We start from the raw sequence: 24256 nt of genomic DNA, 5'->3' as shown, positions 1-24256 counted from the left end.
TACCTGGAACGGGATCCGCTACGGCTAAAAGGATTCTTCAGCTTCGAATATCGCGACCCCACGCCACTCGTGCGGCATACGGTCAGCGTACGGGGAAAATCTCCCATTACCATTGGCTTATTTCAGATAAGCCGCAAAAAGTAAGCCAATCAGCGCCGACCTTTTATGTTTTGGTGCGTTTCTTTTTGCCCCCCACCAAATAAAATGTCGGCCGGTTGAAAGGGCGGGAAAATGCGTGCGTGCAAAGCCGATCGTGCGACGCCGAACGCGGCCGCCCTTATCGCCGCCGCGATCGTCTTATCGAAGTACGGCCGATCGAACGGCCGACACCGTGCCCCGTCGTTTGTTTCGCTCGACGACGGATCGTCGCGGCCGTCTACGCGAGAACGTTGAGGTTAGGCACCGTTTCTATCGTAGGTGGCGCCAGGAGACGATGGTGCGACGCGACACCGTACGGCGGTTCGACGCAGGATCGCCAACATCGCGCGGAAAAACCAACGAGGAAAACTCGTGTTCTCGCGTTGTCCGCTCTTTCGCGCATGTAGTTTGGGAGAAAAAAAAAAGACCCACGTCTCGAGAGGCGGAATTATCATTTCCGTTGAGACATGAAACAAAAATCGTTATAGATGAGTAACACCGCACTCGAGAAAATAATCGTCTTGTCCGATATTTTTTTTATCTTCTACGGCTACGGTCAACGTGACGCTACAAATGCTTCGAAGCATTCCTCTTCTCTTTTCTTTCAATGAAGAAAGAAAGAGAAAGAGAACGCTCCAAAGCATTTGTAGCGTCACGTTGACCGTAGCCTACGTTACAAAAATTTTTCTGTGGTAACTTAGGAGGGGGAAAAGGTCAAATCGAATTGAAGCATGAAAATGTGTGGCGTGTCTTCTGATGTGTATTATAGATTGCGTTATGATCATTTTCTATAGGATTATTGTAAGTGGCGAATTGAAAATAATGTAAAAATACATGGATATTTGTGATCATACGAATACGACTTGTCTTTTTTCATACATTTGTATAAAAAAATTAATTCAACGAAATGCAGTGAGTGAATCTATTTAAAAGGTACGTTTCTTTTTATTATTTTTTTTTGCTGCCATGATAAATTTGTTGATTTTATGCATCGACACATATACTATGTTTACGCGAGCGTTAGTTCTGTAGTAACTTACAATAATTCCTCCGCGTAAACGGGATTTTGTAGTAATTTACGATAATTCACTCCGCGTAAACGAGTGAATTATCGTAAGTTACTACAGAAGTAACGCTCAAAAGTTGCTACCGTATGGTATGGCCATACTCTTATTATAGGGTCTCTAGGCCGCACATGCGCTCTATCTATGAAGCGGACCGATTTTCTCGTGGTATGCGCAGTCCGAGTGGGACTCAATTGACTACGTCGCCAATTGGCTGATTTAAAATAAAAATATCTGATTGGCTGGTCCAGTGGAAAAACTCCAGTTACCGAGAGGGCTGTGAGTGGCTATGATCAATCGCAACGTGGTCAAATGGAACGCTCCCGTAATAAATTCTATATAAAGAGAAGCGAGACCGGTGCAACGACTGCTGATTGGCTCCGTCATTTTCTCTACACACTTTGAATGAAGAATATAAATATTATAACTCGTCTTTAAATGTGATTCGTGCACCTAAAATTACGGGATATAACAAATGTTGTATATTTGGATGCTCAACTATGGTCAAGATCATATTCTTCAGGACTTTTCAGATTTCTAAAGCCTTGTGTACACGATACTAGAAATCGGTCCGAGTTTCGATTTAAGCCAATGAAACTGCTGCTTTTCTGTAAGAGCTGCAAGTTGATTGGCTTAAACCGAAACTCGGACCGATTTCTAGTATCGTGTACACAAGGCTTAAGGCCGGTTCTACAATCAGTCGTATGTCGGAGTTAAATGTCGGAACGCAGCCGATGGTCCAATGAGAGATTTTCTTTTTCGAAAACGAATTTTCCTTCATTGGACCAAGAAAGAGAATGTCAGGCAGTCATTTTCTCTACTTCATATATAGGACTCTACACAGTTGACAGTAGTAGAGTCAAGTGCTGGGGCGTTCCACATTCCACACTTCTAACAGAGCTGATCTTCTTCTACTTCTTTTTGATTTTGGCACTCGATTCCTCCATATGGCTTCTGCACACAGGACGCGGAAACGCTTATCGCGCGGCAAGAAGCGACGCGGTAGCCAATAAACTTTTGGTTCTTACGGAAAAGCAACACGTTGATTGGCTACCGCGTCGCTTCTTGCCGCGCGGCAAGCGTTTCCGCGTCCTGTGTGCAGAAGCCAATAGGATTCGATTCGGCCAGCGTCAAAATCGAATCCATTCTTAAAAAAGGCATGTTACCTGAGGCATTAATTTTTTTATCGATAAATTGAGGCCTCTTTTCCGCGATGCTGATTGATTCTCTCGAAGCTTGCCTCGTGGCGTGCTTCACTGTGTCGCTGTACGTATTTTAAAAGACTTAAAAGTGTGTAGTTTTGTTTTTTTAAGTTTTTTTTAAGCCCAAAGAACTGCGCGGATCAATCCTACCTGCGGGAAATCAGTACTGATCACACTATCAGACGCAATTTAGAGTCATAGCGCACGAGTATCTAGCACTGAACTCTATATATACTGGAATGAGTGATCTATTGTTTTTCAGTTACATAAAAATGATGACATTCTCAGTGCGATTGACCAATCAGGTAGTACTAGAAAGAGAGAAGAGTACAATTGGCACCAATAATGGCTGCGTTTCGAAATTCACTACCAGTCCTGAATATCAATAATATACGTGACGTAAACTATAGATTTTCAGTACTTGCAGTGAATATCGAAATATAGCCAATGCCTTCCACCTGAAGTTATGCATAGTGCACTATAGAAATCCCAGAATCCAGTTAACTTCAGGTGGAAGGCATTATTGACGCCGTGTGTGTATATAGCCAAAAACAAAACCTATCGCGTAGCTTTTAGCCAATCAACTTGCAACGTTTCTGTAAGAGCAGAATTTTCGCATACGTTTCTCTTGCGAATGAATTCAAGAATCGAGCCCCAGACCAACAGATCACTCATTCCAGTATAGAGTTCAGTGGTATATCTAGATATGGTGTGAACAATTTAAATGCAAACGCATCTAACTTTCATTATTAATATATAAAAAAAAATTCGCGCGTATAACCCAAAAAGGCAGGTTAAAGGCGCCTTTCGCTGCTAAACAAAAAGGAGCCCCTCCAATATATATATATATACATATATATATTCATCCAGTTTTTTAAAATGCGTATGCAAAAGAATCCGACCAGTCAAGTTGAAGTGTGCGATGCGAAGAAAGAAGAAAGTGATATATGGCATTTTTTTTTATTTGACTCGTGATTGAAGACATGTGCACCCAGGTAGCATTAATGTCTAAAAGACATCATAAAGATGTCTTTAAGATGCCAGAAATCTTAAAGATGTCTTTATGATGTCTTTTAGACATTAATTGCTACCTGGGCAAGTACGTGACGTCGACGAGTGTATAACAATTGTGGACATGACACGTTCTGCGGTTCTACATTTTAACTGGTCGATGATGTTTCCGGTCCAAGGAGCTAGCAACGGATGCCGCGGCCGCGGGAATCGGGACGGCCCGCCTTTCACGCGCAGGCGCGTGAAGAAAAAGCGATCCTGGCAGCTCCGAGCTCCGACGACAATACGCCGAATACGCGGTGTGTAGATGTTTCACATATGATGCTCAGCTCAGCCCGGCGGTTCCAGTTTCAGTCGAAGACTGAATGTGCTGACGTACGGATGTCGTTCGACCTGTCGTTGCGTCGTCGTTGACGATTTTTCTCATCGGCGTCGTGTGCGGGTATCGGTCGCGGTGAAACGCGAGCGGTAAACCCCCCTCGGCAGTGAGTTTCTCGGTCGTGTCCCGAGTCCCGATAACTGCGTGTAATTCGGTGTTGTGAGGTATCTTGGTGAGCGGTAGAGCGCGGCGGGAATCGCCGGCGGACCCGCGAAGTCCTTCGGCGCGCGGCGGCCAGCGGAGAATCTACGTCCCGGATTCCCGGCGACGCTCGCGAGCCCCGTGGGGGCTCGTCGACTTTTTCCGCGCGCTCGGTCACGTCGGCGACCGATCGGCGACCCGGCGCGGCAACGCGCGCGTCACGTCGCGACGCGGCGTGGCGCGGTTTGGCGCGGCTTCGCTCGGCTTGGCTTGGCTTGGCTCGGCTTGGTTCTGGTTCCGCTCCGCTTCGGTCGACTCCATAGACATTGGACACGGAGATACGCGCCACGTACGTACGCCGCCGTCCCGACCCGCGAAAGGACGGACGAGGCCGCGAGGGGAGAAGTAGGGGAACTCGCGGCTTGATAGCCGCGGATCGCGCGGAGGAGAATTATGAGCGTGCGACGTTTCCCAGCGCGCCCTTGTTACCGTCGTCGTCACCGTCATCATCATCGTCGTGGTCACCGTCCCGCGATCGCCGGTTGCCCCGCCGCGATCGAAGACTTTTGACACGAGTGCACCGACCGCGCGAATCTTCGTCGTCGTCGTCGTCTTCTTCGTCATCGTCACCGTCACCGTCGCCGCCGCCGCCGCCGTCGTCGCAGACGACGGCACTGAACGCAGCAGCCGAACGCGATCGCGATCGGGATCGCGACCGGCAGGACTGTTCCCCCCGGGGCCAGGATGAACGGCTTCAGCACCGGCGAGGAGGACTCGCGGGGCGCGGCGGACCAGATCTGCTGCCTCGTCGACGAGGGCGAGCGGTGCTCCCGCCCGGCCGGCAACGCGTCCTACAGCAAACGCATCCAGAAGACCGTCACCCAGCGGCGGCTCAAGCTCAATCTCGATCACATGGTACGTGCACAGACGCACAGTTGTATACGGGGCAGCAGACGCGCACGTCTGCGTACATACGCGCTTGGCGAGCGCGCGCGTATTATCGCTCTGATCGCCGCGCTCGATCGTCACATTTGTCACGCGAAACCGGAGCGTCCGCGGCCGCCGCCGGCGACGCGCGACGCGCGACGTCCGCTATATACTCCGCGCAATGCGCTGTATATATTCATCGGTATCATAAATTATCGATACCGATAACGCGTTCGATCTCGCCACGAGGGTCCGGCTGGTAACCGACATTGTTGACACGATTAATGCGCGATACAACTTGCACGATTACCCACATTTTTATTGTACGACTGTGATCGTATTTAGTATTGGCAGAAAGGCGCACTAACGAGGAGCACCGACGAACAAACAAATAAATTTTATTTATCGCGATGTAATTTGATTTTCGCGTCTTGTTGTGTTCTTTATTAGGATAGAGGGCATTCGACGTGAAAGTCGTCGAAAAAGTGCGTCAGAGACAGTGAAGATTTTCCAGAAATTTATTTGTAGAATTTTAGCATATTTTTTGTAAAATAATTACGTCACTTTAACGCGATATCGTCGGACGTTATGCTCGGTTTCCCGGCGAATTGACATTCGATGGATAGATCTCGAACATTCGCGGAACTCGCCAACTATCGGCGCCTACGGCTATTATCATGCTATTCTGTTACATCCCTTCTTTGTGTACTTTGTGCAGGCACGACATATATACATCTGTGATTATCACAAGCAAGTGATCCAGTGTGCGAGAACCAAGCAGCAGCAGCAGCGGAGGCGCAAGGATTCCGAGGAGGACTCGGGCGAAACTGACAATGACCTCCCAGAGGTCGACCTCTTCCAATTGCAAGTCGGCACGTTAAGGCGATACAAGAGGCACTACAAAGTTTCTACCCGACCGGGTCTCAACAAGGCTCAGCTAGCGGATGTAAGTACAGCAACGTTATTATTCTCTTATTTCGTACGTGCAATAAATATAATATAATATTTATGGGCACAAAAATCGATTGATCGAATATAAACGTAAGAATTGATATATATATGTGTATAGAGAGTGATAATATAAATGTTTTAAATACAAAAATTATTGTATAAGTTAAATTATTTGTAAAAGGCATTGTGTAAAATGTAGTTTAAGAGGTTTCAAGATATATCTTGAAACCTCTTATAGGTTACCTTATAGGTAAAGAATCGTATCTCCATTATTATACGTAAATGTAGAGAAAACAGAATTTAACGTTTATTATTTCTATGAAAATTTTCAATATGACTTTCTGAACATTGTGTCTTAGTAATAATAAACGTAAGACCCTTTATCATTACACACAATATATACAATTTAAGCGCCAGGCATATGTTAGAAAAAATAAATTAACTTTGTTTTGACAAAACTGGAGATACGATTCTTTACCTCTAAGGTACAGACATAAACCTCAGATAAAGACGTAGTCTTCCCAGACCTTCCCCCAATAACCGTTAAGAATTATCAATAAAAATAATATGAATATATTTACTTTAGTAATTGCAAATGGCCTGGGTGCAAGTTTCACTCGTCATTACTTTTCAAAATTATTGAGAAAAGAAAATAACGAAATATACAATGAAAGTATGACAGAAAGTGACGTATTAATTATTCGTTTTAAGGAAGAAATATGAATTCGATGGCAAGGAAAGCTTCATTGGAGGGGCGATGCCCTGCCTGAAGCACCGCCTTACTCTATTATGTTTTTTGACCCAACCAAAGCCTCATCCGAGGGTTAGCCCGCCCACGAATTCAATAGGCGTTCAAATTCGACGAATGACATTCGAATTTTCGAAGTAAGGATCAAAATGAATAGTTGCCATGATGTCATTTTCTATTATATTTTCACTGAAGGATTCATTGTTATTTCATTATTATTTTTTTATAATTTTGAACTAATAATGAGAAAGAACAGCTGTTTTATGACATTTTTAAGATTTCAGAAAATCACGTATCTAATTTTTATTGCAGACTCTCATGAAGCATTTCAAGACCATCCCCGTTGTAGAGAAGGAGGCTCTAAGTTTCTTCATATACACAGTTAAGACCAACGCGAATAAGTTAGACCAAAAGAACGGTTTAAGCAACAGTGATACGACGTAACGTTGTATGACAGGAATTCTCGTATGTCGTGACTGTAATAACAGTATGGATTAATTATGTGATAAGTGTGTAATATCAATTTTTACTTGTTAATATATATAGATATATATATGTATTTTATAAGCTGTCCATTAAAATAATATAACAAAATAGATGTATATATAATATATAAAAATATATGTAATATATGCATATGTGTATATATGCTGTGTGGTGGTAACACAGCATATATATATATGTATTCCAGTATCAAAATCATTCGTTATTTTATTTTTCATTGCACTTCTCGTATGAAATTGGCACAAATGTAAAAATGTACAAATGCACTCGCGATTTTGTTTTAAAAATCGCGGGTGGTGATATACTTTGGAAAATGCTGCCCGGAAAAGATAAATGCGCAGTTAATACGACAGGAATAAATGACTTCTATGAAGCCAATGTGTTTTTATCTATTTTACCTTTATTGAAAAAAAAAAGAAAATACATAGAATATACGTTCCGTCGTTTCGGGATCTTGATATAATTTCCCTGATATTATTTATATATCTATACTTAAAGTATGAATATGAGTAGCGTCCGATAAGCCATGTATAAAGACCGCGGTTTTTTTTTGTTTTACTTTCTATTGTACATACCTTCACATGCTCATTAGCAGTGCAATATCATTGTTATCATTATTTTTTTACCTCGGTTTTTCGATCGATTTATTGAATTTCTTGATAAAGATTTTCATTTGACAAAATGTGTGAAGATAGAGTAATTCGCATGTATATAAATTTAATTTGTTAAAAACATTCACAGTGGGTGAAGAAACGTGTGGATTTTTCTTGAAATATAAAAGAGACATCGGCACATGTCACTTTCTATTCGATAACTTATTATAAGCGGAAAACAGTATTTAATCAAATCTTCAACATTGATAATGAAGAAATATGAAAAAAAAATTGTCTAGTCGACAAAATATTTGTTGCCTAATGTTACTACAGCGGCGAAATAAAGGAAGCTTTTAACGTTATCAGATTACATTTTGATTTAATATCTCTAAATTGTTTGAAGCTAATGATTCTGCAAAAAGATATCTTCTTTTTACAAAGATGTTTTATTAGAGATTGTCCGTTTTCAACGAACTTTAAATCTAACAAATATCAAAAATTTTTATAATTCTTTATCACGGTTAATTATTATGGTGCTGTAATAAGTATGTTGGAAATGCTACATATTGTTATATTAATCGTCTCTTAATTCTAATATGTTTAGTGTTCCTATGCTCTGTTCGAAGTAATAAGTGTCGTCCACGTCCAAACAATTGATAATCAATTTCGCAATACAACGCATACTTTTTCTTGCCCACTGCATCATCAAATTATTCCCGCCGATCAAATCAATTATTACGAGGTAGCGAAATTATCCTTAATAATCTTCTGCGACAAAATTCGTATGTTGCACGTAGCTCGATCCTAATACAGAATTATCTTGATTCTTTCTTTATTGTTCCGATTAATCTCTTTCGTTCGCACCATTTCTTGTGTCTCGGCGAAGCAATCTACTGTAACTCTACAATGCAATATAGGTGCATGGTGCAATATGTACGTTTTTATTATTCTCGAACGTTACTATTATCGTTATCATTGCTTAATATTAATGCAGTATAATAGCAGTTACCTGGATTTACTATTATTCTTACTATACTTAAAATGTATGTAGTAAAATCTTGATTATTCGAACGCTCGATCGACTGAATGCTAGATTACATGAGTAGTATAAAGAACGTTCGAATAATCAAAATGTTCGATGAAATAGATCTGGATAATCAAGAATCTATTGTGCTTATTATATATAATTATATATAATAGATGTATATCTATATATTATTTTATAACATATATCTATCGTACAGAATAGATATATATCACATAATCATATGTAAAGTATACATAATTATATATAAAAGAACATGTTAGTCATACATATAATATAGCGTCTGCGTATGATATAGAAATTCATATATAAAATGGAACTCGCTCCTTTCGAATTTGGCTCTTTTTTTCTATCATCGTAAGTATATAACCGAATTTTTGTGAGACACAATTTCTTTCTTTTTCGGACAATATCAACAGTATACATAATATATACAACGATAATTCTAGGTTAGTAGTAAAACTCGCTTGTCTGTCGCAAGCATGAACTCTCGCTCGTCTGTTGCAGCTCATCTGTTGCATTCGAATACTCGAATTAGAATAAATGTTGTCATCCTTGTCCGTCCCATGGGTCCGTATTACGATTTATACGGTCCCAACTTCTTCCGGATCGTAATTTTTAACTCTCTTGTTGTAGGCGATGATTTCCTGCGCATAAAAAAATTGTTTCGTTAATTTCATGCGTAAAGACGAACAATTATCCATACATTAACGGAGAGATCCACAGAATTGAAATCATTCGGAATGTTTCAAACACATATTTCAGTTTAAACATACCCTTTCATATCGGGCTCTATCCTCCTCCGCGACGGCCATGTACTTGGATTTTGTCTGTAGATCCGTACTCATCCACAATTTTCCTAATTCCTTTGCAATATCACCTACTCCCATCTCGGGGTGCAATTCTCTCATCTTGCCGCGCAGCTCTTGGCAGAAGTAGAAAAATGCAGATCTGTAACGTATCGATGTAGAATCGTGGTAAGTATCACAAGTACTTCAACATTTATTAAATATTTTTTGTATCGACATATCTTGCTTAGGCGTTTACAAAAACCACTGATAAAATCGCAAGACAGAAGAGCTAAATAATATTATCAATGCTACACCTTCAAAGTACAATTCTGTCGATTATTAATTCAACATTTTTAATTCAACGTACAGCGCTCGTTTTGGTGCATCCTTGTCCCTGTATCTCTTCGTTCCTCTACGCGTCGGCCTCTCTGGCTCCTCGTGTCCGGTGTAATGTCTATCATAGTAATACACTTTCTTGTTGTTGCAATGCGCATTACCGTCTTCGAGATGTACGATCTGCAAAATGGATCAAATACCAATTGCAATTATCGCAAAGATCACAAGGAATTTATTTATACATTTTTCACTTATAACGGTCAGTTACAGTCCTAATTTAAATAACGATTTCTCTCCTTTTTCCTCCGATAGATTTTTTGAATCGCAATATGTTTTTCTATATTTGAGTTTGTTGTTACAAACTTAATTACTGTTGAAGTACTATACCGATTGTCGCACCTCGTTCTTCACCGGCACCGAGTTGATGATGTAATTTTTAGGGCCAGGAGTATTAGACCACTTTGCCTGATTAGCGGAAACGTTGGTCACGTTATTGGACTTCATCACACCTTCTCCACCGCATTCTGCAAAGGAAATACGTAGGCTATGGTGGTATACAGCAGGGTGAATCTACACGACTCTTATTCCAGCTATATATACCTGGTGCCATGTTGGCCTGGCCGACGATCATAGTCTCCCTCATTCCAGAGTTCAAGGAGTTGTCGCCGGCCTTCGTAAGATACACGTTCTTCCTGTCTGACGACTCCATGACTGTCTTACTCTCGCGCGATTCAAGGATAGTGGCACAACTTACTGATCACCTGTCAATAACGATAACGTCAAAATTATTCTCTTCGCCAAAGGAACGATCTGTAATATGTAAAATTCGAAGAACAAGAAAACATTCAAAATAATACTGAACTTCTGAACTAGCAGAAAATAAGATTTAAAGGAATTAATCAAATGTTTCTTCAGCTACTTCAAAAGCTTCATTAACGTATGCTTTTTATCATCACTCCATTATTAGTTCGTTATTATTTTCGAGTGCTCGAAATCGACGTTCGTTCATTTCAATCGTCATTATATAAAGCTATCGCGGCTGCGGGATCTTTCGCAAAGAAAAAGGAAAAAAAGACTGACGGACTTGCTCAGGACTTTTTCCCCGTCCTTCCGTTCCGATCTGCGAGACGACACTTATTTATTCGAGCGAGGGGGACGGGAGAACACAAGTATACAATACGGCCGGAGGGAACAGATTGTCGCTGGTTCCCTCCTCTCCCTCAGGAACGCCCAGCGAACCTCCTTCGCTCGACTCCGATACGAGTCTCTCGAACAGATCGGACTGATCGACTCCACTTTTGACGAGCGACTCTTAATTTCAGATCACGCGATCAGTTCGTAGCTTCATCCATCTTTCGGAACCTTTATTTCGGTCGATCGCGGTCTGGCTCGCGTCGAGAGGCACTCGGCGTCAGTCGTCCGGTCGTACACGACAATCACTTACCACTCTTTACCAGGCGTCGCGAACGCGGACACGCAACGCAACGCGAGCGGAAGCGGGAGGAGGAGGCGGCGGCGGCGGCGGCGGCGGGCGGCGGGTTCGCTTCGCGAGATCGCACGAGAGAAGAGATCGGCTGCGGGAGGAGAGGAAGGAGAGAAAGAGATGGAAAAAGACAGAGAGAGAGGCGGCGGCGGCGGCGCGGGCGGCTTGGCGGCTATCGAGCTCGATTTCACGGATACCGGAGGCTATCGCACCTCGGGACGACGGAGCATCGTATCGCGGAGCCGATCGCGACGATCGTGTCAGCGTGAGAGCGAGAGAGAAAGGGAGAAAAAAACTGAAAAAAGAACAGCCGGGACCGGACTCCGGAGCGAATCGGATATGGCAGTTGCCGTGGCGTGGCGTGAACGTATATATGTGATATGTATTTGTATATATATTGTTATACGAATACGTGCGCGACGTCGCGCACGGGATGCGTCGCAAACGCGCAGGTACGACGCGTCGATTCTTTTTTCTTCTCTCTTTTCTTTCTTTTTTTTTTTTTACCTAGGGACGCTCATACGCGCGGGTGTCGCATTTTTCGCGATCACACGATGACCTGTGTTCCGGGACGGGGAGCGACGGTGCTTCGGCGATGTGCTTCGTCGCTACCGCGTCTTTGTTTTATTACGTGCGGCACCCGATAATCGTCGACGCCGTCGAACAACCGACGCGCTGTGTACCGTGGAACTGATATATCTGCGCTCGGGTGTCGTCGACTGTCGTCTCGGGACTCGGGACTACGCGACGACGTCGCCGATGTAGCGGGGCGACTGGGTATATCAGCCCGCGAGGCCGAGCCGCCGAGCCGTAGGACGCGCCAATTGGTCGGACGGCGGCTCCCCGGAAGCGTCAGGGTAATCTCTCGTCCTAGTTGACGAAGTTCCTAGGAAGCGGAGTCTCGGGTGTTAAATTCAAGGATCGATGCTTTTAGGGACGCACAGAACAATAAAAGTTTTTATGATATATTAATTTCGATCAACTCCTTTGTATCAAGTAACATTTTGTTGATAGAATTATTACTTTTTTGTTGCTTGGGGAATGTGGAGAGAAAAATTTGATTGTGAATAATAATGATCAATTTTTTACGATTAACTTTCGTAATTGCAAACAAACTTAGAAGATCTGACAAAAGATTTCATTTACTTTGGTGGAAAAATGTCTCAAAATTTTTTATATCATAATCTCAGAATTTCTATGAAAATTTTACCTTTCTCAGACTTTTTGTATGACATGGAATGTTTTTCAGAAAAACTCAGGCAAAATAGAAATTAAATATTTCATTTTTCTTGCCAACTATCTTTGCAGAAATTTTAATAAATATGAGAAAATCCGCGTAATAATTTATCAGAAGTTTTCTTACACACGCAGATATTGAAATATTTCGAAAATCCTCAATCCCAATTATATCTGAGAGACTTAACATATTTTTCTCATTATTTTTCATAAATCTAAAATATTAGAAATTCTTAGAAAATTTAAAAATATGAGGAATTTTTTCACCGGGGGCCTATTGTGAGAGAATTCAATAGAGTATCTACGATTTCATTGGCCGAAATCTAGTAAATCTGTTCACTTTATGCATTTTCACCTCGCGTGAAAAGATACGTAATAGGCCCCGTATACAACTTTCGTTCCCAACCCTTTTTTATCCGAGTCGCCAATCTACCTATGTTACTTGCGCCGTGAAGAGAACGCGCGAACGTTGAGCGGCTTTGATTTCCGAACGCCATTCCGCCATTTCAAACCGTATCTTTTTCTACGCAGAAATAGCGTTCGATTAATCAAGTTGAATATATACGGAAGTAAGTTTCGATTTCTATAACGTATAATATATCTAATAGATAAACTTCATTTAACGCCTTACGCACACTCACGCATAACGAAGAAATCGTTTCGATCAAAGATCAGCAAAAGTCCGTGTTCGAAATTACGATCGCTGTACGACTTGGTACGACTTGCTTCCCAAGTAGAACAGCAATTAAGTCACAATAGAATCAAAATGATGGCAAACTGACGATGTTTGGCCATTTTATTATCATTTTGACGTCATTTTGACTTTATTGTGACTTTCTGTTCTACCTGGGTTGAATCGCGAGAGAGAGAGAGAGAGAGAGATCAGTAGTCTCGCGAAAATTACATTTTACGATCAATTTTCAGCAAGATGTCGGAAATGATTGAAATGAACTGGATGATCTGCAACAAGTGCTTCGCCCCGTTGTACAGAGGGAAGCGTCCCTATCACATCACACAGTGTGGCCACATTTCCTGCCAGAATTGTTTGCGGCAAGGTAAACTTCGAGAAAAATTTCTCGCGCGTTACGATTTATTTTCCACGATTTCAACCGTTCACCACTTGTGACTTACAGTCGAGCAGCAGTGTCCGCAATGCCAGCACGGCACCATGACGCTGGCCCTGGAGGAGCCGCTGATGCCGAGGTTGATCCCGTACTTCCAGCCGCTCGCCGAGATTCTGGAAATGCAGTTGAAAGTGGACACGTTCCGGAGCAACCAGATGAAAATATTCATGCACCGCTTCATTGAACTTGTACATAAAATTCTTATCGCTTGGTTTCTCCTAATCCTAATTTCTTAATGATCTTGTACCTATATATATCGCTCCTATTATATCTTTTATATCCTTCTGAATTTTTGTACACGACGATACGCTCTAAGGATAAGAAGTACGAGTTGCTGAAGACCCGATATTGGCTGATCCAACGCAATATTAAGGCATTGACGGATAAGATCATGAGCGTGAAGAACGAGAAGGATAAGCTTGAGAAGAAGCTGATGGCCTATCAGATGCATAGAATAACTCCGCGGTCTGCATACCGCGGGGTGGAAACGCCATCCGACTCCGGTATCTCTGTGCCGACCTCGCAATCAGGGTAAAGTGCAAAAGCTTTGAACAGTGCAAAAAGGACGATCGCGGTACTGCTTCTCCGAAGATCGGAGTAACAAAAACGGATCTCCATTTGAGATTCACATAAACTTAACGCATAAACTGCGTTCGGTCGACTTAAAACTACAAATGTTTTTAAGCAGCAATGTATTCCTCTTCTCCTTTCTTTCAATGAAGAAAGAAGGAGAAGAAGAACGCTTCAAAGCATTTGTAGCATCAAGTGGACTGCAGCCATAAAAATTGTGCCATTTAATAGTATAAGTTTCGACAAATGGTTACTGCTACGTATCGTCATCCTGCATAAAATTGAAATATCTGTAAATAATTCGAAAATAAAATAATATCATGATATTCGTTTTCATTGCTGTTTGTAGGTACTCCATGGAATCGTGGGATCGTCCAAAATCCATGACACCCATGAACATAACGCCCATGGGGTCGATCGATCTGAATAGGAAAGAATACAGAACTGCTGATGGTTTTCGCATACCCTTCAACCGTAAAGCTCCGCGATCTATGGATTCCCAAAATATGTTATCTTAAATTAGTTGGATAACATAGTTAAATAGTTTTATAACAAAGAGATACATTTTTTCTCTTCGTTTATTACTCTTTCATAATTATATTATCTCGAGTTCGTGTCATTTCATTTAATTTACGTACAAGCGAGAACGCGAACTTTCGTTATAATTAAAGAAGTACGATCTAAAATATGTGAAAAAAAAACGAATTATTTTTATTGTACATTATGAAAAATTTACGTATTTGAGATATACGTTTATTAATTATTATAAAATATAATTATAATATTATAAAATTATTATAAAAATTATAATATGTTAAATTAAATATAGGTATTATTTCTTATCAAAATATATTGAGTTTTTTTTCTTATCAGTTTCGTATTCGCAAATCAGGTACGTGTATAGTTGACATGAACGCAATATAAACATCGATATGTTCTAAGACTTTTATTGGTCATTTCGATATACATATTATAAAATTTATTATTCATTCTTCAGACTTATGCGTCATACGTCTATTATAGATATGATACCCAGATTCGAATTCTTTGAATTTAAAGCGACATTCGGTCGGTAAGATAGGCAGCAATTCTTCCGCGATAAAAACATTCGTCGATCAAGTCCGGTTCTCGCCTCGAACCGGACTTATATTGAATGATGCCATTTTTTACTATAATAATTGATTGATCTATGCGATTTATGTTCGGTATACTGTACGCTCGCACGATCCCGTACGGTACACGCCTGTTGGAAGATTTCAGATCCGTTTTAGCTCACGCAATACGTTGCAACATATATACGTCGCGCGGAACGTTGTGTGATTCCCACAGCATGGCAGAGATAAGCAATAACGACGGTAGTGCGACCTGTCTTGGTGACGACTCAGGAAACATGTTAAATAATTTTCTAAATAATTTGCCAGAGGTAATTAGATAATGTTAAGCAGTCATTTAGGTTAGAGCGCTGCATTAATTGAGCACATGTTGAACCAACATTTCTGACATTGCAGTATACATATAGTATATGAATGTATAATAAATAACTATTATATTAAAATAATGAAACGGTTTCGTTCATTCTTTCTTCTCTTTTCTATGAAGTAATATCCATTAATATCCACAGATAGTGTCTGTCAAAACGGAAGACAGCATTTTGCAAAAGGTATCGGAGCACATTAGATGTACTGCTACAAAATCAAACGATGAAATACAAGAGAATGATGTCGAATTGAATACCGAAGGGAATGTCGAAGTTAATGGCAAAGAGGATCATAGAGCAGAGTTACAAAAACAGGTCGAGATTGGAGAGATTACTCCGTTTGAAGCAGTATTTAAACAGTCAACTTTGGAGCAAAAAGAAGGGTATAACATAATAAAAATTTATTTTATTTGTGGTAATTTAAGTTAAATTTTGAGTATAACAGTTGATAAAGCTCAAAATTCCAATTACATTTAATAATTAAATGACAGTCTATTAATTTAATTTGTCGATTTTGATATTTATTTAATTTAATTTCAGTTTAATTAATCATTTAATTTTTGTTAAATTTAACTTACTATTAATTAAATAAAAAGTGAATTAATTAGTTATTTGTAAGTAATTTTTAAATAATAAAATATATAATAGTTAATTATATTTTATATTACTCTAGGACTACAAATAAAGGTGCTCAATTGTGTGATCTTGATAAGTACTTTAAACAGCAAGCTGCTCTTGCCGAGCAAAAGAAGAAATTAAAGAAACCATCTAAGACACCTGACAAAGATCATTCATCGCCAGTCAAAAAAACAAAATTACCTAGTACTGATACAAAAGTAAATAAAAAATGCCAAAAGTCCAGACATGAGAACAGCAAAGATGATACTCTGCAAAGTATAGATAAGGCAGACTCCAATGTAGCAATTTCTGACAGCAGTTCGGAAAGCGAATATATTCCTAGTGACGGTGAACTGGATTTCGGTAATATTAATATTCGATATGTTTAGAGATAAACTCAAAAGAGATATACTTAACAAGGAATCTTTTTTAGACGTGGAGGATAAGGCATCTAAAAAAAGAAAAACTGCAGTTAAATCAGGATATACCCGCATAAAAAGAAGTATATGTCGTTCACAATTAATTGATGAATTCCTTTTACTATGTTATCGCTTTATTATTCATTATTTTAATCTTATTATTTTTTAAATTTATCCAGCTCGAGATGATGGAGATAATCAACTATTCAAGCAGAGGATGGAAACAAACACCTATCCCAGAGATGAAGCAATGCACAAAATTAATACTCTCTTTAAAGTGCCGCTATGCATTTGGGAGAAATTATATAGGTAGATGTGCTATTTTGATAGATTTGTGTTTCATATTTAGGCTTTTTTATTAATTACTTTGACATCGATTAGTTTTCTGAATCAGAATCAATTCAACATTCAGTTTGCTTTAATATTTGGCCTAATATGATTAGACATATTTTTGTGGTATAACTTTAATTATAAATTTTCTATAACTACACAGGTATCAAAGGATTGCTGTTCAATGGCTTTGGGAATTACATGGTCGTAAATTAGGAGGCCTCTTGAGTGACGAGATGGGATTAGGAAAAACTGTGGAAGTTATTGCATTCCTCGCGGGTTTGGATTGTAGCGAATTGCTCTCTCACAACGGAAGGTATTACACATCTTTCTTTCATATTTCTTGATTGATGTAGAATTTATATTTACCTGTAGAATTTTTCTTTTCTTGAAAGAAATTAGACTTCTCAATGTTGTTTTATTTTTGTTATTTGCGCTCATCATTATATTTATGATATAAATGCATTAATGTGTTTGAAAAATAAATATTTTACCCACGGTCGACAGGTACAGGGGATTAGGCCCGACTATAGTTGTATGTCCTGCTACTTTAATGGAGCAATGGGTGAAGCATTTTCACGAATGGTGGCCTTTCTTCAGAGTTGTTGTGCTTCATCATTCTAGTGGTTACAATGGTAAGTAAATAATTTATATATATTCTTCAAAATATGGTATTTACAGTGTTCTTTCCAGGTGATCCAGAAAGTTTGATAGAATCCCTACAAACTGGCGGCATACTTGTTACTTCTTACAACGGAGTCCTCAAACACAAAGATTTGCTTGTGTCCAGTCAGTGGCATTATATTATTCTAGACGAAGGCCATAAGATTCGTAATCCACAAGCGAAGGTAATTGATTGTTAATTGGGTAAAAGTACTACCATTTCTTTTTTTACATTTACATGTATGTTATTATATTTTTTTAATTTAATATATCTTAATTAATCGACGTAATAGACGTCTATTGCAAGAAAGTTACAAATGTCAACGTATTATTTCTTTTCATTAATTAAATTATGTTATTATTTTGCAGGTGAGCCAAGCGGTGAAACGATTGTCGACACCGCATCGATTACTGTTGAGTGGTAGTCCGATGCAGAATTCTTTGAAAGAACTATGGTCTTTGTTCGATTTCATTCTGCCTGGCAAACTAGGCACTCTGCCTGTATTTCTGGAACATTGCGCGGCTCCCATAACACGCGGCGGTTATGCGAACGCTACACCGTTGCAGGAAGCAACGGCCCTCCAAATAGCCACTATGTTGAAAAATACTATCACGCCATACATGCTTCGAAGAACAAAGACCGATGTGAAACATCATCTTACCCTACCGGAGAAAAATGAGCAGGTTTTTCTATTTTTTTTTCTTACACTAGATATGTCTTTGTTGCAGATAATATTATTCTTATTTTTATTCTTCTGAATAGCTTTATTGAATTAATGTATTTCTTCCTTCTCAGGTGTTATTTTGCAGCTTAACGGATGAGCAGAAGAAACTGTATAAAAGGTATCTGGGCTCCGATGATGTGTCCTTTGTTCTTCACGAGAGAAATAATCGGCAAGACAGTGGAAAATACAGGGCGAGGTTTCTCATTGCCTTGTCAGCATTGAGAAAGATATGCAATCATCCGGACTTGTTTTTGTACACCAGAGAACAAGTAAGATCACGGGCTAACATAATAACAGTCAATTTATAAGATAATAAACTTGATTTTTTTATTTAAGGATTCCGATGAAGATATCGATTTGTCCGAAGAACACTTAGAGAAGTTCGGTTATTGGAAACGTGCTGGAAAAATGACCGTGGTTCGATCTCTTCTGAAAATCTGGCAGAAGCAAGGACACAGAGTGCTGCTTTTTACTCAGGGAAGACAGGTAAATGATCTTTTAAACAGCACACAGAACATAGAATTTAAATTCAGAATATTCATTGGCATACTTTTTTTTTGTACAGATGATGCACGTTTTGGAGTCTCTTTTGCAAAGTGAGAGGTATACTTATTTGAGAATGGATGGGACAACAGTAATGTCTCAGCGGCAGCAAACGATTCACAAATTTAACAATGTACATGTTAATCATTTGAAAGATTGACGGTGGGGATAAATAACATCCTTGAATAAAAATTAATTTTTCCTTTTTTTTTCTGAAGGACACATCATATTTCGTGTTCCTGCTGACGACGCGCGTAGGAGGTCTGGGAGTAAATCTGACTGGTGCGAATCGAGTGATTATTTACGATCCCGATTGGAATCCAGCAACGGACGCTCAAGCGAGAGAACGTGCGTGGAGAATAGGCCAAAATAAACAAGTCACTATCTATAGATTAATTACCGCTGGTACGATAGAGGAAAAGGTTGGTAACAATAGATTATATTATGTTCCACAAATCGTAATAGTAAAAAAATATATGAATAAAATAAAAGAAAAATATATGAAAAGTAAAAGAAATATATATAAGAAGTAAAAGAAAGATATAAGAATTACGGAATACATTTGTAAGATTTGATTAAAAACCGTGAGAGAAAACAAACGGCACACCCATGCCGGCACAAACATCCGCAGTTAGTCGACCGATCCACATGAATCCGCCGACCGCCCGGGAAACGTCAAGTAGTAAATCAATCTGCTTCTTTCTTTTCAGATGTACCACAGACAGATTTTCAAGCTATTGCTTTCGAACAAAGTTCTTGACGATCCGCGCCAACGACGTCTATTCAAAACGACGGATCTGGTGGAGCTATTCAATCTAAACGAGCCGATAGACGGCGAGTTTTCCGAATCGGATCGCTTATTTAGAGAATCTAAATTGACACCCGTGTCCGGTGGCTTTTCTCTCAGTAAGATCGAGGAGATGAAAAAATTAGCGTCGATTCTCAGCAAGAAAATAAGCGCCAATGTATCGAAACGCGATGAAAATGAAAATGCAAACAGCACTTGCGAAAGAAAGTCCAACGAAGAAAACGATAATTCGAGTCGCGTCGAGGCTCCCGCCGTGGAAAATGATTCGCTTGTGGACCAAAGCTTATCTTCCGATCAGAACAATGCACAAAAAACGCCGAGCAAACCTAATGAAGATTTCAATACGAATTCCGATGCAAGCATTGAAAGAAATAGCAATATAGAAAATGAAAACACATTTAAAAAAGACAATTGTGAACAGGATGTAATTCCAGTGAGATCTCCGAATAACAATTCTGTAGAAAAGCAGAGTAAATTTAATTTAAATGACGATAAAATCAAGTCATCGTCTACTCGTAAACACAAGAAGCACAAAAGAGACTCGCATTCGGGCAAGACAAATGTTTCCGCGATCTTTGAGGGAGAACGTGTTTCTTGTCTGATCGGTCGTCGCCTGGGACGTTCCGATGAAAAAGAAGAATCGGTTTCGACCGCAGACGATGACTACGTCTTGAGAAAGCTATTCGCCAAATCAAGTAAATTGATATATTACACTAAAACAAATTGTATACTTAAATTTAATTTATATTTAATAATTATATATTTTATGTATATATCCAAGTATCAATTACTGACTCATAAAGAGCTAAATACTTATAATATATATTTAGTATTTTTATTGAATTAAAATATATGTAAAACTATTTCAGCTGTTAGCTCAGCCTTCAAACACGAAGCAGTGTTATCGAATGCGTGTCATAATAGTGGCAGTGAGAACGCAATGCAACGTTTCGCGCGTGATTCGGCGCAAGAAAGTATGGACTTCATTCATCAATCGGGAAAACATTGTTGGAGACCAGCGTAGGATAAACAGTACAGTTTATAGCGATTTTGCATATTTATTTATTTTTCTACAAAGTTTATAAATGTAGGATTATATCATTCCCATATCTTAAATAATGAGCTGTGAAAAAATCGCAACTATACAAAATCTGAAATAAAATTAATTTTTTATCTTTTTTTTAAATTTTTTTGAACAACTTACCTCGCATACGTTTGTTAGACAGCATTCTTAATAACAGATAAGATTTTAAGTAATAGACTATTTTTTATAATGTCACAACAGCACTCCTTGTACATATAAACGCATTTTATTACAGAAATATATAAATTATCAATTGTACAATATTTCGTACACGTTTCGTATTTCACACAAAACAAGTCCATCATTCATGTTCATTCTTTTTCTTTATTATTTATTTATTGTAATTCAGTTCTCATAAAAATGCATATACAAGTATGCAAACATGCAAATATGCAAGTATGCAAAAATGCACATGCACTTTTATTTAAAAAAAATTAATATTTAGAAAAATTTAATTGTAAATTATTTTTTATTTGAGTTAAAACGTGAAATGGCACATATTGGATGTATATAAAGAAAAGAAAAATGAATAGAAAGATCTGAAATAAAAATATGGTACGAAAGGTATGCACTCTCGGTAACAAGACATTAAATCAATCTTGATATCCAAATTTACAAGAATAATGTATGTTATAACGTTATTCAGTGCCGTAAAAATGTCTCGAGATTAGGTCCAAACCTGCCTAACGGATCTTCCGGGAACATTATATAATCTCCGACAAAGGTGGGTATCAGTAAACGGTTCAGAATTGTATTACGCCATTCCGGTTTCTCTCTGTACAGGTCTCTATATTGATCTGTGGAAATCACTATTCCTCCACATGACGTCGCATATTTCAAAATATATCTGCAATAAAAAAAAACAATGAGAAAGCGTCGAGATCTAAATTTTTAATACGTCTCATATGTTTTAATATATAAACAAGTTTCTAATTATTTCCACATAAACAATAAAAGCAGAGAAACAGAAAGGTTTATCATAACTTACTGTATTGCTTTGCTATTAACAAGAAAGTATTAACAGATTGATACGAAAGTAAGCTATTTTGTGTAAAGTACGAATATCGAGAGATTGATAATTAATTTATACTTCTGTAAAAAAAAAACACGTTTATATATACAACGCGTAGTTTACTTATACAACGTCTAGTATTATATATTATTAGAAAAAATAAGATATTTTACTGTATAGAAATAATTTCCACTTTGTAGGTAAAGAATGTAATAAAATACTTATTCTATTTTTCTATTTATACATATAATAAAAATATGGCGATTGTATACCGATCATCGTACGATGTAATTTGTCTGCCATCAATGAGGCGGCTAGGTGTAAAAACGACCGTGCCTTCTTTGTACAATTTCTCAAGAAACGTATGTTCTTTTTTTCGGACGTGTTGTGGTAAGAAAACCTTCACGTTGTGACCCCTCAATTTAAAAAAATCTACTACTATTTGGATACCCTTTTCTGAGAATTCTTTACCGTTTGTATGGCTAAAATATAAAGAAAGATATATGCTTCTCAAATTGAAATAAGATACATAAAGTGTATTGCAATCTTTATAAATTTTATAACTATATTTTGCACTTTACGAAAATTCATCAATAATATGCTTAAAAAAAGATCATACGCCATTGCCACGTTGCAACCGTCAACAATTATCTCTCTTAATTTGCGTGTTGACTTTGTTTGGCTATTCCTTTCTTCCCAATAAATTCTCTTTTTGTTGTGGTGTACATTTAACTTTGCAAAACTTGAATCCAAATTATCATCGTGCCGCCTACTCTTTTCGCCCAAATAAATTCTCTTTTTGTTGTGTGCATTTAGCTTTGCAAAACTTGAATCCAAATTATCACCGTGCCGCCTACCCTTTTCGCCCAAATAAATTCTCTTTTTGCTGTGGTGTGCATTTGATTTTGTGGGACTCGAATCCAAAATATCGTCACGCCGCCTTTTTCTTTGATTGCTGTCCGAACATTTCAATGTGTTTAGCGTAACGTTTGACGGTTTGACCGTTAATGGAATGAACGATTCGGATGTAATTTTATCCCGGGATAGATCTTGTTTCTTCCTGCTTTTCTCCGCATATTTTGTATTTGTCTTTAAATACTCGAGATATTTCAGATTCGGTGTTTTGTCTATCACAAACAATGGATCTTTCTTAGATCTAGCGCAACTAGACTTCCTTTTTATCCTCATTTTCTTCACTGGTTTCTCCAGACACGACCACAATTCAATCACGTCATCCTCCATTTGGGTTGGTGCTAGATATCACGAGATATAGTACTATTTTAGAATAGTATTAAGGCTTGGTTGTTTTAATGTCGCATATTTAACCTTAACCTAACTCGCTCTTTGTCTCTTTCTAATTATTCCCTTAGAAAGAGGCGAAGGGTGAGTTAAGCTAAGGTCAAATGTTATGCGACGTTGGTGCGACCGGCTCTAAGTCAAATAGATTTTCTTATCAAAATCTCTTCTTATAAAGAGAATCAAGCGGAGTCAACTCACCTATATTTTCTTCGTTTAAAGATTCTTGCATAACTGACGAATCGTTACCCATTGTATCGAGTGGTATTATAGACGGTCTACTCCTTTTCCGCCTGGTATGGATTATCAGTTTTCTTTTCCGTGGAGACGGGGACGGTTTGGAGACGCATTCAATGACACTGAGCGAAGTGTCTGCATCTTTATCATTTGTTTCGTTGTCATTGTCCTCTTCAGCTGTTTCACTGTCACTGTCATTGATTACAATTATATTATTCTGCGACGAGGAATCCCTGCTGGAGCTGTCCGTTGCACTTTGTTCCTTCAACTTTCGCACCGTTCCATGACCTAACCTCTCCTGGCACACGATATCGCCCACGATGCTCGTAAGCTCCTCCAAACTAATAAAAATCATCAGTCCTCCGCGTCTCTCGATATAAAAATCGATTTGTCAATCATTACCTTTTCTTGAATACGTTCAACGGGCTCTCATAACAGTATCCAGATTTATTATTTCGAGCTCTCTTCCCTTTCATCGTCGCAGATTGCGTCGCGACATTCATGGACCGACGTTGACCTAAATCACGCGATCATCAATGAAATTACACGCAATAGTCGAGTTTTTGAGAGGAAAAAAAAACCCACGAAATGAGTATCGCTCGATACATACCTATATTACCTGTATTTTTATAAAATTCGATTTCCCAGTTTTCCAGATGTTCGGCTACCCCAATAATCACGTTAGACACCGTTAGGACACTTCGTGGCGAGTCGGAGTTCGGAGTGAATCCAGTGAATCGCCATCGTCACTGCGATTTCCGCACGCGAGCACCACGACGGATTACCGACGGAGAGGAGATC

The 24256-nt window shown here is 39.0% G+C and overlaps 5 protein-coding genes across 16 annotated transcripts; 3 read left to right on the top strand and 2 right to left on the bottom strand.

Annotated features, from left to right (window-relative positions):
- Positions 1–3589: 3589 nt before the first annotated feature.
- Sap30 (SIN3-associated polypeptide 30) lies at positions 3590–7438 on the top strand. Its single transcript, XM_071703489.1, has 3 exons — positions 3590–4850; positions 5581–5808; positions 6874–7438. The coding sequence occupies exons 1-3, from the start codon at positions 4680–4682 to the stop codon at positions 7003–7005; spliced, it is 531 nt and encodes a 176-aa protein (XP_071559590.1). The 5' UTR covers positions 3590–4679; the 3' UTR covers positions 7006–7438.
- A 7-nt stretch (positions 7439–7445) lies between these two features.
- Positions 7446–12031, bottom strand: LOC139771041 (uncharacterized). Of its 9 annotated transcripts, none has more exons than XM_071703479.1 (6): positions 11821–12031; positions 10431–10591; positions 10218–10354; positions 9862–10010; positions 9480–9654; positions 7446–9350 (listed from the first exon to the last, which is right to left on the bottom strand). In XM_071703479.1, the coding sequence occupies exons 2-6, from the start codon at positions 10537–10539 to the stop codon at positions 9288–9290; spliced, it is 633 nt and encodes a 210-aa protein (XP_071559580.1). In that variant the 5' UTR covers positions 10540–10591; positions 11821–12031; the 3' UTR covers positions 7446–9287. The 9 variants fall into 9 exon arrangements, with proteins under 9 accessions (XP_071559580.1, XP_071559589.1, XP_071559588.1 ...); XM_071703488.1 differs by having other exon boundaries at positions 10230–10354; positions 11821–12024; XM_071703487.1 differs by having other exon boundaries at positions 11997–12017.
- Positions 11463–15091, top strand: LOC139771038 (uncharacterized). Of its 4 annotated transcripts, none has more exons than XM_071703476.1 (5): positions 11463–11680; positions 13474–13604; positions 13683–13861; positions 13990–14204; positions 14593–15091. In XM_071703476.1, the coding sequence occupies exons 2-5, from the start codon at positions 13478–13480 to the stop codon at positions 14759–14761; spliced, it is 690 nt and encodes a 229-aa protein (XP_071559577.1). In that variant the 5' UTR covers positions 11463–11680; positions 13474–13477; the 3' UTR covers positions 14762–15091. The 4 variants fall into 4 exon arrangements, with proteins under 4 accessions (XP_071559577.1, XP_071559574.1, XP_071559576.1 ...); XM_071703473.1 differs by having other exon boundaries at positions 11463–11765; XM_071703475.1 differs by lacking the exon at positions 11463–11680 and adding an exon at positions 12032–12170.
- Positions 15092–15280: 189 nt separating this feature from the next.
- LOC139771033 (DNA excision repair protein ERCC-6) lies at positions 15281–21004 on the top strand. The gene is made up of 15 exons (XM_071703465.1): positions 15281–15666; positions 15865–16103; positions 16394–16701; positions 16772–16840; positions 16937–17066; positions 17251–17403; positions 17595–17722; positions 17781–17935; positions 18120–18434; positions 18547–18744; positions 18812–18961; positions 19041–19151; positions 19237–19440; positions 19729–20521; positions 20696–21004. The coding sequence occupies exons 1-15, from the start codon at positions 15433–15435 to the stop codon at positions 20848–20850; spliced, it is 3342 nt and encodes a 1113-aa protein (XP_071559566.1). The 5' UTR covers positions 15281–15432; the 3' UTR covers positions 20851–21004.
- Positions 21005–21117: 113 nt separating this feature from the next.
- LOC139771035 (uncharacterized) lies at positions 21118–24223 on the bottom strand. Its single transcript, XM_071703466.1, has 6 exons — positions 24066–24223; positions 23858–23972; positions 23420–23796; positions 22542–23175; positions 22195–22404; positions 21118–21757 (listed from the first exon to the last, which is right to left on the bottom strand). The coding sequence occupies exons 2-6, from the start codon at positions 23956–23958 to the stop codon at positions 21553–21555; spliced, it is 1527 nt and encodes a 508-aa protein (XP_071559567.1). The 5' UTR covers positions 23959–23972; positions 24066–24223; the 3' UTR covers positions 21118–21552.
- Positions 24224–24256: the final 33 nt, after the last annotated feature.

The sequence above is a fragment of the Temnothorax nylanderi genome, unplaced genomic scaffold, assembly GCF_030848795.1.
Source record: "Temnothorax nylanderi isolate EJ_2023f unplaced genomic scaffold, tnyl_v1.0 TNYL_tig0035_pilon, whole genome shotgun sequence".
NCBI classification, from domain to species: Eukaryota; Metazoa; Arthropoda; class Insecta; order Hymenoptera; family Formicidae; genus Temnothorax; species Temnothorax nylanderi.
The sequence above is the reverse complement of the archived record's forward strand: the minus strand, read 5'-3'. Positions and strand labels throughout refer to the sequence as shown.